The 20124-nt window shown below is 35.7% G+C and overlaps 1 protein-coding gene across 1 annotated transcript; it reads left to right on the top strand.

Moving 5' to 3' along the window:
* Positions 1-192: 192 nt before the first annotated feature.
* si:dkey-91i10.3 (cytochrome P450) lies at positions 193-10886 on the top strand. Its single transcript, XM_007227935.4, has 9 exons — positions 193-569; positions 2491-2681; positions 2772-2971; positions 5297-5494; positions 5689-5852; positions 5957-6123; positions 6330-6411; positions 7092-7295; positions 9791-10886. The coding sequence occupies exons 1-9, from the start codon at positions 330-332 to the stop codon at positions 9944-9946; spliced, it is 1602 nt and encodes a 533-aa protein (XP_007227997.3). The 5' UTR covers positions 193-329; the 3' UTR covers positions 9947-10886.
* Positions 10887-20124: the final 9238 nt, after the last annotated feature.

Below are 20124 nucleotides of genomic sequence, written 5' to 3'. Positions count from 1 at the left end.
TTCTAATTTATTTAATTTTGGGGCAGTTTTATATTTCAGAGTCTTTATATATATTTTTTAGTTTAAATCAGTACTTTTTTTTCTTTTTTTGAAGGCTTTTTAAATTTACAATTTACACTTATTTATCATTAATAGCTCAATTTCAGGTCAAGCTGCTTTCTCTCTCTCTCTCTCTCTCAGGTTCACTGCAGTTCACCCTCAGCTCTGTTAAAAACAGGAGGCCATTATTACACACACACACATTCCGACACACACTCCCTCTCTAACACACTCTTGGCTCTCTCTCGCGCGCAGCCGGTTCTCGGGGATCTGACTGGGAAGCCGCGGGGATGTTCCGCAGGGCGCTGGGGAGAACTCTGCAGCTCGCGGGGAAGCGGGATCACCAGCTCGCGCTGAAATGCGGACCCTCGGTTTCTGCCTCCGCGCGCGAGCGGCCCCGGGACTCTTCCTCCACCGCCGTGAACCGAGATAAAATAAAGACCATGGACGATCTGGGCGGACCGAGCTTCCTCACTTCACTGTACTGGCTGTTCGGAAAACGGTACTTCAACATTACCCACCAGATGCAGGTACTTACACTCATACCTCACCTTTATAACTTACTCACACATATAACTTACCTCACCTTTACACAGTTTACTCACACCCATACCTCACCTTTACACAGTTTACTCATACCTCACCTTTACACAGTTTACTCACACCCATACCTCACCTTTACACAGTTTACTCACACTCATACCTCACCTTTACACAGTTTACTCACACTCATACCTCACCTTTACACAGTTTACTCACACTCATACCTCACCTTTACACAGTTTACTCACACTCATACCTCACCTTTACACAGTTTACTCACAGTCATACCTCACCTTTACACAGTTTACTCACACTCATACCTCACCTTTACACAGTTTACTCACACTCATACCTCACCTTTACACAGTTTACTCACACTCGTACCTCACCTTTACACAGTTCACTCAAAATCTTTTGACTTTGCTACTGTACTTAAGGTCTAAAATGCTGTATCTATATCTACTGGTGAATTATTTTTACTTCATTACTGTACTTAAGTACTAAAATTCTGTATCTGTATCTACTGAAGTATTATTTTGACTTCACTACTGTACTTAGGTTCTAAAATGCTGTATCTGTATCTACTGGTGTATTATTTTTACTTCATTATGTTACTGTACATAAGTACTAAAATGCTCTATCTGTATCTACTGGTGTAATATTTTTACTTAAGTACTTAAATGCTGTATCTGTATCTTCTGGTGTATTATTTTACTTAATTATTTTAATTAAGTTCTAAATGCTGTACCTGTATCTACTGGAGTATAATTCTGTTCCTACGTCCACTTTTTCACTACATATTTTCTGTGAGTTTAATACTTTTACTCTGATACATTGTTTATGTGCTGCTTCGTTACTTGTTACAATTATCATCATCATTCCAAACCCACATTATCACTAAAACCAGAGTGGTAGAAATCTATGTTTACATAGCTCAGGATCTGAATAATCAGTACTTTTGTAGTTAAGCTTTTGCCCAACTCTGCTTTCAGTTTTTGGTTAACATCAAAATATACACACGTTGTATCAAGAGCTATGAGCGGTATTTGTGATTTTTAGGAGGAGGGCAGCATGCAGCGTGCCCTGACAGTTTGCATGCAGTAAATTCAGGTCAGAATAAGCTTTGCCAAGAGTTTTCGTCATCCCTCACTTGTGCCAAGATTGCAGTCAAGTGTCTTGAGAATGCTGTTAACTTTAGTTAAGTGGATTTCAGAAGGTCTTATCACATTAAATGTATTCTAAATAAGTTGTAATAATAAAAGTAATAATAATAGATATTGTGTTCTGTGTTTTATATACTGAATATAGTATGAGATTTGAACAAAAGGTTGTGTTCATCTGCTGACCTAAAATGTCTTCTGCAGTAAGGAAACTATACAGCATATAATCTTCTGAGAGAAAGAAAGGAGTGTCTGCTTTAATTTTAACACCTCCTGTAACTTTAATAACTTTATTAATGAGCTGATTAGAATACACTGAATCAGGTGTGTTGGGAAAAAGCAAAAGCAGCTGTAAATTTGCCTGGCAGGGAGGCGTCAGCTCCAGGATTAAAGAACTCAGCACTAGATAGTAGAAGAATGCTTTGGGGGGTTGAGTGCATTCATCTTCAAGTGCATCAGCGAGGGTCAGGTACTGATGTTGAAAATTTGGTTGTGGATCACAAACACTAGTGCAACTCATCCCAGAGGTATTCATTGGAGCACCACCATTCCAGAGAACACAGTTCCACTACTCCAAAGCAGGAGTCTTCATGCTACAGTTGCTAATGCTCTGTGGCTTCTTAAGAGCATCCTATTTTATTGGCAGAGCACATCATCATTGAAACGGTTATTATTAAGGCCAATCTTGATAGTAATCTACTGCTAGTATACACTGCTTGACCTGTATTATCATTTTCATTCTGTGCAGATTGATCACAGCAAAATCTATGGGCCTCTGTGGAAGTCCAAGTACGGTCCACTGGTGATTGTGAACGTGGCCACCGCAGAGCTGATAGAGCAGGTCCTGAGGCAGGAAGGCCGTCACCCCATTCGCACGGACATGCCACACTGGAGGACGTATCGAGAGATCCGCAAGCATGCCTATGGTCCTCTTACGGAGTGAGCATTCTTCAGCCATTTTTTAAAATCCCATATAAGTGAAGAGTCTTATGGTTCTGTTATGACTCTTCTGTTTTCATTGGTGTGTAGAATAGGAGCAGAATGGCAGCGGATCAGAAGCATCCTGAACCCACGCATGTTGAAGCCCAAACATGTTTCCTCCTACACTAACGCCATCAATGAGGTGGTGAGTGACTTCATAGAGAAGGTGGCTTGGCTTAGGGCTACGACAGGAAATGGAGTAATGGTGCCTGACGTCGCTGGAGAACTCTACAAGTTTGCTTTCGAAGGTAAAACAATCAGTATTAAAACCTGTTTGATTGTATGATTTTTATTGCTTTAAACAGGTTCAACATTTTTGTTTCACCCCACTGCTTATTGAGCTCCACTGGCTACCGGTTAATTGGGCTTTGGTGGATCTGTGGTCTGAGCAGTGAAACCCTCACTGACAAGGTTGTGAGTTTGATGTCTTGATGATGGATCTTGCAAGGCTCTTAATCCTCATGGCTCCACAGTCACTGGAATTTAATCTGATAAACAGAAATAAACAGTCTTTAGCTCTGGATAGGTGGCCACCTCTATTCTTCTCCCTACTCCTCTCTTTAGTTAGTATGAAAGCATTTAAAAAGAGAGACTAATTAGCTAGTTAGCAAGACCATTTGGCATAGCATTAGCATCCCACAAACATACTTATACAGTATAAGCTTCAATACTGACTACTAGCAACATACTCTAATCAACAATAGTTGTTAATAAACTGGGGGACATATATAGAGCACGTTAGAGATTTATGATGATCTCACAATATAGGATTATTTTTGTTTTAGATTAAAATCAGAGCACTTTCTGACACCTACCTCTCCCTTACACAACATGTACTAAAAGGAAGAGATGGGGCAGAGGGAGAAAATATAAGAGGGGGGAAGGCAAGGAGGTATCCAAGCCTAGCCACTCCATATTGATATAGGCAAAAATAATAAGAAGAATTTATTATATTTGAACACTATTACACTTGTGTAAGTGAATAAGTTACAGCAGTGCTGCTGGAGTTTTTAAACATTCATGTGTCACTGCTAGACTGAGGATAGTTTGGACCCGGTGCATGTTTAATTAACAAATAGTTGTCTGAAACAAAAAAAATCCTAACAGGCAGTGTGAATATTTCATTACTAAATCCATTGCTAATTATTCTATTAATATTTAGTCAATCACCACCCAAATAATAATAGCTAGTTGCTCTGTGGTGGTTTCTTCTGTTGAGTCCTGAGCAGTGATGAACTGGGTGAAAGGATGGTAATAAAAAGTATGCAGAGAAACAGATAAAGAACTACAATCTGTAATTATAGAACTACAAAGTGCTCCTTTATGCTAAGTGGAGCTGAGAAAATAATGAATATATTTGAGTGTAGAAACCAGGAGCTCCCACTGTTGCCAAGAAAATAAAGGTGTTGATTTGTTGGCGTATTTGTTTGATTCCATACATTTGTTTATGCTTTTTGACTGTAAGCATTTTTGTGAGATAGTTGAGTCCATGCACAATTGATATCAGAAAGAACTTTTCCATTGATAAGTTAAATATAAGGTCACCAAATTCAAAATCCACAATGTTCATGACATGCTTAGAAACCAGTAATCTCCAGCTTTAACAGATGTTCATTTCCTGCTGCTTTTTGTGTCTGTGCCAAAGTCATAGTTGTAATTATTGATCAGTATGGGTCATGAAGATCAACACAAAAAAACGCACATATCAGGAACATCTAGAGGCCATGGAGTTGTGGTGAAATGTCCTTGACTCTTCTCGGCTGATGCTGATCATTGTTCCTGTGTTGATTAGATATAATAACGTGCACTGCTGGTCTTTTGCATGGACGTTTTAGACTTTAGACACAGTAGGAAAAGCAGGGTGAAGCAATTTCTATGCTAAAGTACAGACCTGTTGTAGTCATCTGAACTGCTCTACATTATAACTGATAAATTATAATTTAATAACTAACAACTGGGTCAAGGTTGTGAATTAATTATTTATTTTCAATATTTTTTCTTTATGTGAGTTAATACACACAGAATTGTAACTTTTAACTTTGTATTTTTAATATAAAATTGGCCATGAAGTAGCTGAGAAGTAACTGTGTAACCAACCCAGGCCATGTTACTCATGTTATTTTTTTTCTTAGTTTATTTTTTTAGTAATAATTATGTTAATAAATAGCTATTTATTTGATCGTAACAACAAATAATAAGGCCGTTACTACAAATTACCACTGAGATTACATACAGTACATATAAACTAATAACCTAAAACAGTATGACCACTCAGAGATGAATTTGGAAACCCCCTAAATGAACGCAGCTTGTAAAAAACATTAGCATCGCTAACATTAGCAACTATCATGCTCCAAGCCTGCAAGACCTGCTCTTAGCATTGTGGCTAACCTATTTCAACTCTGTTGAGGCCGGCTGACCTGTTAGCATCACAGCAAACCCACTATTCTAGGCTTCATAACACAGGTTCTGAATAACCTACAAGGAAATTTAGAAAGAAAGGACATTTAGAAAGATCACTGAAAGATCATGATTTTTACTCAATGTTGTGCTGTGATTTGTCTGATGTTTAGGGATATCCTCAGTGCTGTTTGAGACACGGATGGGTTGTTTAAACGAGGTGGTTCCAGAAGAAACGCAGAAGTTCATCTTTTCTGTTGGGGAGATGTTCCGCCTCTCACCTATCGTCGTCCTCTTTCCCAAGTCTCTGTGGCCCTATATGCCTTTCTGGAAGCACTTTGTGGCTGTATGGGACCACCTTTTCAAAGTTGGTGAGTAAAATTCATACAATAACCACTAGGTCATCTGATTTTGATAATTTGGCAATGCATTAAAAAAAAGACAGAACACTTTCAAGTTGTCTCATAAAGTTTTTGTTTTTTATATATACATTTTTAATTAGTAGACACAGTAGAAAAAAGGAAGGGTGAAGCAATTTATGTATGTTTTTTTATATGTTGTTCAGCGGATGATCTAGTTCAGAAAAAGATGGCAGAGATCCAGGAGAAGGTGAAACAGGGGCAGCCAATAGAGGGAGAATACCTCACTCACCTGCTGGTCAGCGAGCAGATGTCCCCCACAGAGGTGCTGGGAAGCATCACTGAGCTGCTGCTGGCTGGAGTGGACACTGTACGTTTTGAACATTGAACTTTAAATAATGGAAGCAGCCTGAATTACATATATGTTTTATATATGGCATCATTTTTATTGGCAGTGCCTCTTCTCCTCCCCAGACTTCCAACACTATCTCCTGGGCTCTGTACCACTTGGCCCGAGAGCCAGAAATCCAGCAGAGGCTGTACGAGGAGGTGATTAGTGTTTGCCCAGGTGACAAAGTGACCTCTAGTGAAGATATCAGCAAGATGCCTTGGCTGAAGGCTGTTGTTAGAGAGACTCTCCGGTGAGGAACTGGGTTTGTTTTTGTTCTGTTATTCGAAACAGATGGAGAAATTCTGTCAACACCACATATTTAACAAGTGGGTTGTTTTGAGTAGATATATTTGATAAATTATATAAATACAGTTTATATATGTTTTGAATTGTACCAAGAAAATCAATGGAAATGATTACCATAATTTTGAATTACTTGTTTTGTGTTCTCCTCAGTTTATATCCTGTGGTACCTGGAAACGCTCGTGTCATTGCCGACAATGAAATAGTAGTGGGCGGCCACCTCTTCCCTAAAAATGTAAGATTCATTTATCTCTTACAGGAACAAATTAGGGACAGATTTAATTAGGGACAGACAAATTACAGGACAAACTCTCTATGGCACTATATTAAAAACATGTATTTATTATTATATGTTTTTATTGTTCATTATATAAAGTTACAGTACACATAATTACAAAAAACAATGTTAACATCCATTTCCCCATTTAAGAAAAACATTTCTACAACCCTCCTCCCCACCCAAGTTGTTCTAATGTGAAAACAAAAAATAGAAGAGAGATTAATATTTTTAAGATAAACAAAGAAATTAAGTGCTATAAAGTGTAATATTGTCACTATTACACGTTACACCGCTCCCTCTCGTGTATTATTGCTTAATTCACCTTTGAATGTAAAAAAAAATAATAATAATAAAAGTAAAAGTAACAATGAGTATATTACGCACACAATATGATTAATTAGTTAAATAAATAAATTAGAAGATTTAAAATAATTAGTCAGTTCATGGACAAATATGGTAACTGGTTAAAATGGTTAAAAAGAGGTTGCCAAGTTTGGTAAAATGGGTTGAACCTCTTTAATATTTAAACTTTTAACATGTAGCATATTTATATTGCTGTTTTTCTGTGCACTCCTATCTTCTGCCAATATTGCCATATAGCAATTTTACCTAAATGTAAATTCTCTCGTTTACAGACCCTGTTCCACTTGTGCCACTACGCAGTGTCTTATGATGAGAAGATATTTCCTGAGCCTCAGGTGTTCTCGCCTCAGCGCTGGCTGCGGGGGGAGAAGCAGATCGGACAGCATCCTTTCGGCTCCGTTCCTTTCGGCTTTGGTATCCGTGCCTGTCTGGGCCGCAGACTGGCTGAGTTAGAGATGTACCTCCTCCTGTCTCGGGTAAAGATTACAAACAAGACCTTATACACCGCTTAACCTTGCCTGGTTTATGCATTAGGATTATATATGGATACATAAAAAGAGATCCTAGAGGGGAGGTGCTCTCAGAATGGTCCCAAAGAACTCTGGAGCTGTTTGTTTTTATATTTATTTTTTATTAATCAGTGATCCAGATCTTTTCCACACGATTCTTAACCATTGAAGCATGAAATTTACATGATCAGCCCCGATATCCGATCACGTGATCAGATCGTTGACAATCACTAATTTTGCCCAGATAATTAATACAGTTTTAAACAAATGCCATTTCTGTGGTTGCTCCATGCCAAACTGTACTGCACATTCTCACGCGGTTTGTAGTGAGACATTTTTGGTGTACTTGAATTTTTCCCTGTGTGAAAACAAACCAAACCTAACCAAACATGCCGACAAATGCCCATAAACATTTAAACCAAAATTGATCATATTGCTGTAGAAGGAGGGCTACGTATTAGACAGTTAAAACCTCTCCCATGTACAAATATATTAATCATTAAAGATTCTTTGTGAAACCCAGCCCAGGTATAAAAGGGCTCCCACAGTTTCTCATTTTGTGGTGAAATCCTTTACTCTGTGTAAATCCTTTACTGCCTTTTTCCTTTCTGATTAGTTCTGGGTAGTGGAGGTGTTAAAGGGAGTACAGATAAGAGTCCACAAGGATTTGAACTTTGTTTTGTAAAATTTACCAATAGGGAGAGACGACCTTTATGGCCTCAAATCCACGTATACATTATCTCAAGAGCCCTGTATTGTAAATTCCTGAAGGTCATCTCTGTTGTAATCGCAGATATTCATGTTTTGTGTTATGTAGGTGTTAGTCATTAATCATAGTGTTCACTAAATATTCTGTTCTCAGGACAGAACATGCAAAATAGTTCATTTTTAAAAGCAACACTATTATAAACTATTACACATTATCATTCAGTTCATGGAGCACATAAGCATTTATCCACATTATGCTTATGAGGATTATCTGCTCATTGGCTCCTACCCAAACATTGCATCTCTGCATCTGATACATAGCAGTAATGTGAGTAGGTCAGTGGCACAGGTCTGTGTCAATCATTAATTTCAGGTAAATCAGGTTCCCTGAAGTTGATTTAATGGGAACTATAGTTACCTGCTGAGAGACAGGTATCGTTTCAATGCCCCTAAGTAATCCGTAGTGTATTCTGTTGCTTTTGCAGTAAAGAGGGAACAGTACCTACCTGCAGACCTTCACCTTTGGTCTCAGCAAATATGTCTGGTTTTACTGACCACAACTATGTCTGTTGGCAAGTAATACGTGTTTTGGATAGTGTGTTATTCAATCCTGTTTCTGGAGGCCCAATGCCCTGCACATGTTAGTGGATTCCCTGCATTAAAATACCATATTAAACCCAATAATGGGCTTGCTGATGATCTGATTGGCTTTCAGAACCAGAATTGAAAAATACTCTTTTACATCTGTATGTTGAATATGCCATGACAATTCCCATTAACAAACACATATTTCCTATTGCCTCAGTTCTGTTCCATAGGGCTTTAACAAATATAACAAAATAGAATTTAGATTAAAACACTAATGGCTGGTTTCATGGATATTGATTAAGCAATAAAAATTATGGAGTCTATTCTTAGGCTCAATCAGGGTCTTGGAAATCGAAATAAAGCGTTAGGTTAAATCTACCCTTAGATATTCTATCATGATTAATTTGATACATTTTTAAATCGATTGATTATTTTTATTATTTAGACAGGTAAAGGCTCTGTTACAAATCTGCTGGGTTCCATGTTTTTTTTTTCTTCCATGTTTTTTTTTTCTTTTTTAAAAAACATAAATGTAAAGCAAAATTCCCACAATCATTGTAGTGTACTCCTGAAGAAGAAAGAATAATCTATGGCTAATGGCTAAAAATGTACAGGGAAAATTAAGTTCAATTCAACTCAGTTCAAATACATTATTTACTTAAGTAGAAATGTTGGTTATCCATACTTTACTAGAGTAATAATTTTATATTTTCACACAATTTTCTAAACGTTCTACTTCTTATATTAACAAATAGCCTCATTACTTCTATTTTTCATTTCAGCTTGTTTTCATTACGGCTTTTCATCGTTCAATAAAACTCCTATCCAGATAAATCTCTCCATCCTGTGGTTGGATGAGAAGTATAAACATATACCCTTTTGTCCTCAATTGCATTTTTTCGCCTTACATTACTTTTACTTTTATACTTTAAGTAGTTTTTAAACCAGTACAGTACTTTTACACTTTTACTTAAAGAGCAAAAATATTGAGTTGATACTTCAACTTCTACTGGTATATTTAAAATCCTAGTATCTAACCATCTACCTGAGTAATGAATGGATATACTTTTCACACCTTTGTTATGTTTAATCTTAGCACTTACAAGCAGATATAAGCAGATCTTAAATTGTATGTTTTTTAAATTTTGGATTTTCTTGTTTTGCAGTTAATCAAACACTATGAAGTGCGGCCAGATCCCACAGGAAAGACTGTGAAGCCAATCACAAGAACTCTCCTGGTGCCGGCCACGCCAATCGACCTTCAGTTTATTGACAGACAGTCTGAGCAAAAAACGTCCGCCAGAGAACAGGCTGCTGCCTGATCATTCCATATTAGTGTCTGCTGACATTTCAAGTATCAGTTTTCTGAGAAAATCATGGACTAATCTTTCTCTACGAGCTTTTTAAAGGAGCTCTTCACACAACTTTACTTACCTTGTGCCACTGATAATGACTGAGGTTTGAAAAGCTAACAAACATAAATTATCAGTTTAGTCAAAATGTTAAAGAATACAATCTGTCATTGTTGTGTAAAAATATGTTTCCTAAGTTTCATCTAACAGTTATTTACATTGTGTCAAAATGTAACAATATTTTACATTTTTACATTAACAAGTTTTTCATCTGTGAAGTTCATATTTAGTAGCTGTAAGGTTTTTGCAACTAATTGTTTAAAAGTTTATTATAATGTTTATAAAATATAGAACTGTTGTTAACAATGGTACACTAAAAAAGCTCTGTAAGTGAATCAGAAGAGTTCTCTTTAGTTCTCTATTGCTTCAGACCACTGTGCACAATCTTTTTAATGTGAATCTATGATCTTTCTGTGCCTTTTAATCAAATATTTTATGTATTTTTAAAATGCTGCATTTGACATTTTCCACAAACTTCCATTAATACTGTAAATATTGTAATAAACACAATAAAATCACATATTGTTGCTGTGTAATAAAAAACATGTATCTCCAAAGCAGCAATTTTACAGGAGAGAGATAAAACCTTCTTAGATTGAGTATATACCTAATTAAATGTTGAGTACTGTTGTGTAGACTGTTATTAAGCATTATTCCATTTGAATTTTGCCTTTTGTCACAAGTAACCAGTTAAATATTACAGATAATATGAATATATAGGCCTAAATAAAGACTGTGACTGTAACTCTTTCTGCACAAAGCTAATATTAGACTTTGTATTAAAGGGACTGATCTACTTAACCATTGTTTGATCTCAGACAATAACTATTAAATGTGTCAGTTCACTACATATTGTGTTTCTTACAGGTTCTTAAAGGTTTAAAATCTTTTAAATCTTGAATTTGCAATGGGTATTTTTTCTGATCTAACTTTGCTAATCTATAGACTGTTAGCAGCACACATTGTTAAAATTGCCTCAACATTAAAATACACTGCTGTCCACCATCAAGCAGTGTGATTCTACTCCAGAAGTGAATAAGTGACAGTGTTGTTGTTGTTTATACATTATCCTTTAAGTTAAAATAAAGCTGTTTTTTACATGAAACTCAAACATGGAGATCACTGTGACATCTCATTTAATATAACACAGCTTAAGTGAAATCTGTGTAATAATTAGTGAGATGCTGCTGTGATGTCCTTGATTTAACCAGTAAGAGGAAAATAAAAGAGCAAAATTTGTCATATTTCCACAAATAAAAGTGATAGATTTTGCATAAGCATGTGAAGGGAGAATTTCTATTTTTAATGCAGTAATATTTGACCACTTTAGGGTTCGTAAGGTCATTAAAAACCTGGAAAAGTCATTTAATTTGAAAACAGCTACTTCCAGGCCTGGTTAAGTTAAAAAAAAAAAAATGGGAAAAGTTATGGAAATTTGGTCAACAAATCTTTGTGTTTCCGTTTATCGATGGAGTAAATTTATTTTGAGCTAACAAATACAGCTCAGAGTTAGTTCAGAGATTTAGCCCTACACAATGAAGCTCTCAGGACCTGACACATTTTATTATTAAAGATTGTGCGTCAACATTTCTATCAGATTAATTTTACGCCTACTATAATAAATTTTGATTGTAGTTTTTGTTGATTTTTGGTTTTATTGTCTATGTCCGCAGTGATGTTTTAAAATTCGTATGGTCATGAAAATTTGCCTTGAAAGCATGAAAAAGTCCTGAAAATATAAAATATATTTAACAAATTTATTTGTTAAAAAAGCGTATGAACCCTGCACTTTAATATAAGTGTATTTTGGGTATTTTGTCCACCACATGTATTTAATAATAAAACATTCAATAGATCATTACATATATTAGAGCATTACAAAATGCAAGACTACACGGAACGCCCACTAAATGCTGCCATCTAGTGTGTCTGCAGTATATTGCATTATATCTGGTCCTTTCTGATTTATATATTAGTCTCGCTTAATTATTCTTGCCTTAAAATAGTTTTTTTTAACCAGTATACAATATCTTATGCTGTACTAAAGTTTAAACTACTAGTTTTTATGGTATTACGTTCATTTTAACATTAGTGTGTTATGCCTAGTATATTTAGGCTCTACAGTATAAAATTCATTCTGATGGCTATTAACCAATACTTAAATATATGCCGTGTTGTACAATAAATGTTATATTGGTTTTTATTTATATTTGTTGTTTTATTTAGCTCTGGTGACACAAATTTATTTCAACACACTTTCCTGACTAACCCGAACTCAATATATTCTGTTAAATTCAAAAAGTAATTTTCTAGTTAATTAAATAAGCATTTTTATTAACTGGGACAAAACTAAAAAAGCTAATTTTATTGGATTTTATATACTTTACTTCAATTATCGGTATTGGCAAAATGAATATTCTGATCTAAAAAATATATTGTTAATGTTAGGCTGTACAAAAAATTACCAAAAATATATATAATATATATAAATAAGTCAACAAGTTGACAACCAAAAGTTGACAAACAAACTGTCACCGCAGACTGAAGAGCACAGATGGATGAACAGCTTCATCTAGTGCATGCACTACGTTATTAATAACTATATTTATAGTTGTATACACTAGACGGTGTATTTCACCTACTTTCCAAAAGTGCTTCAAAAATCCAGTACTTGGAATTACTTCAGCATTTTTGTATATTGTATATTTCTGGATATGTTGTTTGCATTTTGTCTCTTAAGCAAAGAAAAACAAATATTTCTTCTGCCTAAAAAACAAATAAGCAGCAGAGAAAAAATAGCCTGAGATTGTTTTACATATCCTTACTTAGATCAGTATTTCTTATTCACATTGTGCTTTTCATGGTAGGGCTATAATATTTCTCCAGGCGAGATTTTACTAGTAGTTTTACCACAGTCTACAAGTTACACTATCCAGAAGCAGCTTCTTACTGAATTTACAGTGACATTAAAATGTTTTGCGGTCCTAAGAGGTTGGAGCGTTTAGACAACTTTCATTAAAGACTTTTTAAATCTAAACGAGGCTGTGAGAAAGTATGGAGTGAATTTAGTGCCAAAAGTTTTACACAAAAAAAATAAATCCGCAATCAAAATGTTAGGAATCAAAAGCAAAAATTGTATGTTACAAATTCAAAAGAGAAAAAATATATAGCAAATACATATTTTTAAATATACTTGGTTATTTTATTATCCTTTGCAGTTATTTGAAAATTATTTCAGTTTGGTCTTTGCGTTTATTTTTGTGTTTTTGTGAATTTTCTGTGGATTTTTTTGGATTTTTCTGTTAAAGACTTTTGCTTCTGGAATCCCTCTTTTGCTTCTGCTTCAGTTTTTTGCTTCTGAGTTTTGGCACAGTTTTCACGGGTGGGCGGGGCTTAGAAGAAGGGGTTCCCCTTGAATCTCCATTGGTCAGCTGGTTCTGGACTGGCGGGTTCCCTGAACCCTTGTCTGAGACTGACCACGCCCCCAAACACCCCGCCAGCTTCAAGCGTCCTTCCAAACACGGAGTGAACAGCAGCTTCCAGCAAACAGCAACAGCAGCAGATACTTTTACAATTAAATATTATACAAACGTTATGTTTAATGTTATATTATGTTATATTATTCTCTGTTTCACTCCATTTAAAAGCTCACATTAGCAAGATGTGCTAAATATTCACGCGCAAATTATGATAGTTACCTAGTCAATGAGCTAGTGAGTTAGCTAATTACCTAATCAGTGAACTAGTCAGTTATCTTAGTCAATGAGCTAGTGAGTTAGCTAGTTACCTAATCAGTGAACTAGTCAGTTATCTTAGTCAATGAGCTAGTGAGTTAGCTAGTTACCTACTCAGTGAGCTAGTGAGCAACCTAGCCAGCAAACTAGTGAGTTATCTAGTGAACTAGTGAGTTAGTTACCTACTCAGTGAGCTAGTGAATTACTTAGTCAGTGAACTAGTGAGTTACCTACTCAGTGAGCTAATGAGTTAGCAGGTTACTTACTCAGTGAGCAAGTGAGTTACCTAGTCAGTGAACCAGTGAGTTACATAGTAAGTGTGCTACTGAGTTAGCTACTTACTTACTCAATGAGCTAATGAATTAGAATGCTACCTAGTCAGTGAACATAGTTACATAGTCAGAGAACTAGTGAGTTAGCTAGTCAGTGAACTAGTGGGTTAGCTATTCAGTGAACTAGTGAGTTACTTAGTCAGAGAACTAGTGAGTTACCTACTCAGTGAGCTAGTGAGTTAGGTAGTTACCTACTTTCAGCATGAATATTTAGCACTCTCGCTAATGTGACTTGTGAACATAACGTTTGTATAATATTTAATTGTAAAAGTATCTGCTGCTGTTGCTGTTTGCTGGAAGCTGCTGTTCACTCCGTGTTTGGAAGGACGCTTGAAGCTGGCGGGGTGTTTGGGGGCGTGGTCAGTCTCAGACGAGGGTTCAGGGAACCCGCCAGTCCAGAACCAGCTGACCAATGGAGATTCAAGGGGAACCCCTTCTTCTAAGCCCCGCCCACCCGTGAAAACTGTGCCAAAACTCAGAAGCAAAAAACTGAAGCAGAAGCAAAAGAGGGATTCCAGAAGCAAAAGTCTTTAACAGAAAAATCCAAAAAATCCACAGAAAATTCACAAAAACACAAAAATAAAAGCAAAGACCAAACTGAAATAATTTTCAAATAACTGCAAAGGATAATAAAATAACCAAGTATATTTAAAAATATATATTTGCTATATATTTTTTCTCTTTTGAATTTGTAACATATAATTTTTGCTTTTGATTCCTAACATTTTGATTGCGGATTTATTTTTTTTGTGTAAAACTTTTGGCACAAAATTCACTCCATACATTGGCACTGGGTTTTACAGCAATGATAAGGAAGGCCAGGTTTATGCACATCTTGCATAATCTTTATAAACACACCCAACAACTGCCTAAAATAACCCTGACTAATGCTGAATGTTTCATTTTACATACTAAATTCCCTGCAACCTAAGCAAGATGTGTTGCTATTTAACATGAGTAATCAGTAGTAAAACCACAGCATTTTTGGTAGCACATTTTTAAATGATTGTTTTAAACTTCATGGTGTTCAGTGTATTATAATTCAGACTGACTGAACAACCTGAGCTTTTAAGAGGTGTCTACACACGTTTGGACAGATAATGTGCATTAATCATTGTAGAAGGTTAAAGAATGCAGTAAACTTTTTACAATTAAGCAGTAAATTACATTCCAAAGCATACATTTCAACAGACGTCTGTGCTGAGTTTGAACTTTAGAATGCAGCCTCACGCTTACTGCTTGTTATTGCCTTGTGGCTCGGAACACTAATTGCCATGGAATAAATTAAGATCACATATCATAAAAATCAGGACAATTATGAAGCATAAATTCAGTTAACAACTCTGAAGATCACACGCTGTAATGACAAACAACCACAACATGCTTTTTTCTTGTATTTTATTTTTAGGAATTAGAGTCACCTCCCATGACTTTTGCCATGTCCCAAGAATGAGCTAGAGAACGCTGCACTAACCTGTGGAAAATATATGTAGAGTCTTCTGCATTTTATGTGGATGCAGTTTACCAAAGTTTCTTGTCTGTTCGCATGGACAGTTCTAGCCAAAAGCCACCAATCACGATTATTAACAATCCCCTAGACCAGTGGTTTCCAAACTACTGCCCGTGAGCCATTTGCGGCCCGGGAGGTATTTTAGAAATAAAATGAAAGTTGGCCAGCTATTAAGCAGAATTTTTATAATGTGAGATTCAAAGTTTGAACACTAGGTGTCAGAAAACGGGCCAATGAGTGTAAAAGCGGCGAGAATGCGCAATTGTAGCGCAGAAAAACGGGCCAAAGAGTCTAAAAGCGGAGAGAGTGTGCAGTTGTAGCGCAGAAAAACTGGCCAAAGAGTCTATCAGCGGAGAGAGTGCGCAGTTGTAGCGCAGAAACTGGCCAAAGAGTATAAAAGCGGAGAGAGTGCTCAGTTGTAGTGCAGAAAACGGGCCAAAGAGTCTAACACTTCATGATTGATTTAGTTACTTGCTTATGTTTATACTATATCTGCCAAAACCTTGAACAGTACACAGCAGGATGAACCAGCAGACTTTGTCTGAGGGAGGGATCTGTACCTACTGTCTGTGTAGGTACTGTGTCAAGTCAGCAGATAATGAGTAGTGTACTTTAATCACAGTTAAGCATTAACTATCTTGTTTGTGTTTACCATTTAGCACAAGCTAACTTGTGGTAAACGCTCAGTGTATAAAAGTGGTATGTATACAAGAGCCTTTAAATGGCTTTTTCTGTAAGGGACTGAAACTGGCAAGAATAAAGCTAGTGATCTCTTTATCTGTGTGTGATTTTGTGTTAAATTTTGTCTCCTAAACCTGAATTAATAGAATTTCAATGTGCACGCATTGCATCTTTACGTAAGTCTACATACGCAACACTGTATTGTATGATGTTGCCATTGTAAGACAAACATTTTTAGCTGTGAGTGTAAAAAAAAAACTTTCCTTTTCTTACTAGCAGGTGAGATCATCTGATCCAACTAGCCCACACGATTCCTATAAAAGTGAGATCTTTTATAGAAAGATATGTTGATATGCAGGGATGCCAGAATTTTATTTGAGAAGTTATCAGATCAATCTTGCTTTTCCAGCATAAATCAGATTTTATACAGTGTTGTAAAAAATGGAATTACAAAATCAACTCAGTTCATTTTTACATAATCACTTTAAACTTAGTAAGGAGCGAGTCTACAGTGTCTACAAGGAAATTCAATGTAAGTAGAAAAAAAGCCTCACAGGAGCTACATTTGCAGACTGTAGACTGTTTCATATATTAAGTTTGTACACCGCCCTCTTCTTCTCATTATTTTTTTTATTTGATTCTTCAGAAAGTTACAAAGGTCCTGTATATTGAGGCAGGATTAAAACAGTATTGCTTTACTGCCACCAATTCAGTAAATGATGTATCATTTACTACCATTCAAAGACCATCGCAAGACAATCTGGATTTTTATATTCAATCAATTATTACTGTGGCAATGAATCCAGCTTTGATTTTACTTGACTCTTTTTATGGGAATGCATAGCAGGTTATGTCTCACTATTAAAAAATCACTAAAATCAGTCTTTGTCAATTACATACTTTCATTATAACAATTTGGAGTAACTATATTCGGAGTTACTATTTATTATCATCTGTTAACAACATGCATTTTACCACCCGACTGCATAAAGCTAGAATGCTGTTTCTGCAGCCTACAGCCTCGTACTTGGACAATTACCTACTAAATTGTTTACAGCATACATTTCTACACCTGTGAATACTTGAAACCTTCCAACAAATTATTTATTTACTATTGTACATTATTATATTTTAAGTGTCTTCATAAATAAGGAAATATATACGTCTTAATAAAGCACATTATAATCCTTATCTGGATGGGATTACTTTCTCAGGGGGTCCTGGGGTTACATTTACTGGGGAGTCCACTGTGATTTTTTTCCCGTCTGGAACGACCATGTGCATGTTTTTCTCAGACGTTCTCTAAGAAAATTACAGGCTGATTTACCTTCTATTTTTCGCTGAACTCCATGGTCGTAAGGTAATTTTATAGTTTCGTCACCTCACGTTTACTAAAATAGCTATAAAATACCTATTTGTCCACTTCCACACACCATAATTACACTTTGGGTGCGTGTTTCCACGGAGATCCAGGTAAACACAACAGCGAGTGGAAATGGAGGAGCTACTGAACACAATGTCACGTGACCGAGAAATAAATAAAAAAAACGCACTGGTCCTCCTGTTTTTTCAATTGCAGTCCGGATGCAAGAGTTTATCACTGAGTAAAAGTGTGAAATATTTTTCACAGATGTCCCCACTGTATATATTAGACATTTCTGCAAAGCTTTTTTTTAGTTAAACTGGTTTAAAGAACTATATTGGTAAATAAGAATGTAGTCTTGCATCTTAGACTTTTTCTAAAACGTTTAATTTGCTATTAACATTCTATGACAGTGTTTTAGGGCCACTCTTCAAACAAATAAAAAAAAATTACTTTAAGAATAAAGTTATAATATCACGACAATAAAGTCACAGCAGAAATGCAGAAACTGCTAATTTCCCTTCGTGCTTCTTAAACTACGGCTCAAGTAGAACTGCATTTCCTTCAAATATTATAACTTTATACTGGTAATATCACAACTTCTTATAACATTCAGACTTAATTCTGTAATATTCAGACTTTATTTTCGTAATATTATAATTTATCCTCGTAATATTACAACTTTATTCTCATAATATTACAACTTAAATCTTGTAATTGTAATTTTACGATTCAATTTTGGTAAGAGTGGCCCTAAAATGTCTTTGTAACATTCCATGAACAGCCTAGCCTTTCTCTAGAAACAAGATTCTAAGTATGGAAACCACAAGCTGAGTTTTAAATCCAGAATTGTTTTGTAACATAGTTTGCTTCAGGAAGACTGAATATGCAGTTTAAACCACAGAGATCATTGCAAGCAAGGACAGACAGACAGTGACCCTATGTCACGTCTTGGCCTCGTCTCGTGTCTCTGTGTGTCTTCCCCACGTGACCTGTGCTCCCCTGTGTCTCCCGTCTCAGTACTTTTCCACCTGTGTCTCATTTGTAGCTCCGCCCCTTCCCCAGGTGTTTCTAATTATAGTGTGTTTCCTGTTTCTTTAAATAGCCCTCCTCTGCCACTTTGTCTCCGTTGGTCTTTGCACCTTCCCCTGTTGTTTCGTCTCTCTCTGTGTTTCATAGTTTCTCAGTGTTTCATAGCCTCTGTTCTTCACGTCGTAGTTTCTATGTTTATCACTTGTTCATGTTTCTAGTTTCTTGTTTATTTCCGTCTTCCTTGGCTCCTTGTAGATACCCCTGCTTTGTGTTTATTAGTTTATTCCCTTGTATATATATCCCTGCCCTGTTTAGTTTTGGTTATTTCTTGGTTATTTTTGGTAGTTTCTAGTTTCTTGTTTATTCCTTGTTTATGTTCTTAGCTTTGTTTGTTTCTTTGTTTATTTACTCCCTGTTTATATATATATATATATATATATATATATATATATATATATATATATATATATATAGTATATAGTACAGTATATATATATATATATATATATATATATATATATATATATATATATATATATATATATATATATATATATAGTACTTCTTGTTTGTTTAGTTTATGTTCACTAGTTCCTCTCGTTTGTTTTGGTTTACTTTATTATTACGTGTTCTTTGTTATTTGTTTATCTTTGTTATTGATATATATATATATTTATTAAATTATTCGTTTCGTCCCTACCTGCACTTGTGTCCGCCTCCTCGTCTCCATGCCTGGGTCATTCCTGACACCCTATGATCACAGACAACAAAAAAAAAGATGTAAAAAGAGATTTTTGATACCCCCAGTCCTGATAATTTCCTTTAGAGAATTGACACTTAAATGGAAATAGTGTTTTCTTTAAGCTTTAAATTGAGTATTTGACTAAAGGGTATGACAAAGAAAATGCTGGCCTATATACAATGCTGTTGTTTAATCGATTTGGTTGTGATGTGTATCTGGCTTTTTTTAAATATATATGTTAATGTCCAGGTATGTTGATTTGTGCAAATTTAAGTTTCTAAAAATCCTCCTTTCAAATGCACATGATACCGTTGACACTTTAAACGCTTCTGATTGCTTAACTACCTGTAAAGTACTGTAAATGCACAATTACTAAACTGATGTACTTAACTGTAATCGTGCTGTTTTTTAAACTGTATTTTAAAGTGTCCTACATGTCTTCAGTAGTACAGGTCATGTCTTTAAGGCTGAAAGTTAAAAAGTATAGTAATAGTTATAAATACATAATGCTATCTAATCACAGAGTATGAGTGTGTGTCTCAATTTCAGGAAGGGGGAGACTGTATGGAAACTTAACCTTTATTTACTTGAGTTTTTCTTCCCTCCCCTCTCTGTTCTCTCTCTCACATGTTCTGAGATGCCCGGCCGGTCTGCCTGGATGTGTCCGTTTGTGGTTCCAGCTTTCAGGAATCAG

Source organism: Astyanax mexicanus, chromosome 11 (genome assembly GCF_023375975.1).
Source record: "Astyanax mexicanus isolate ESR-SI-001 chromosome 11, AstMex3_surface, whole genome shotgun sequence".
NCBI classification, from domain to species: domain Eukaryota; kingdom Metazoa; phylum Chordata; class Actinopteri; order Characiformes; family Acestrorhamphidae; genus Astyanax; species Astyanax mexicanus.
Note: the sequence above shows the minus strand (reverse complement) of the source record. Positions and strands in the feature narration are given on the sequence as shown.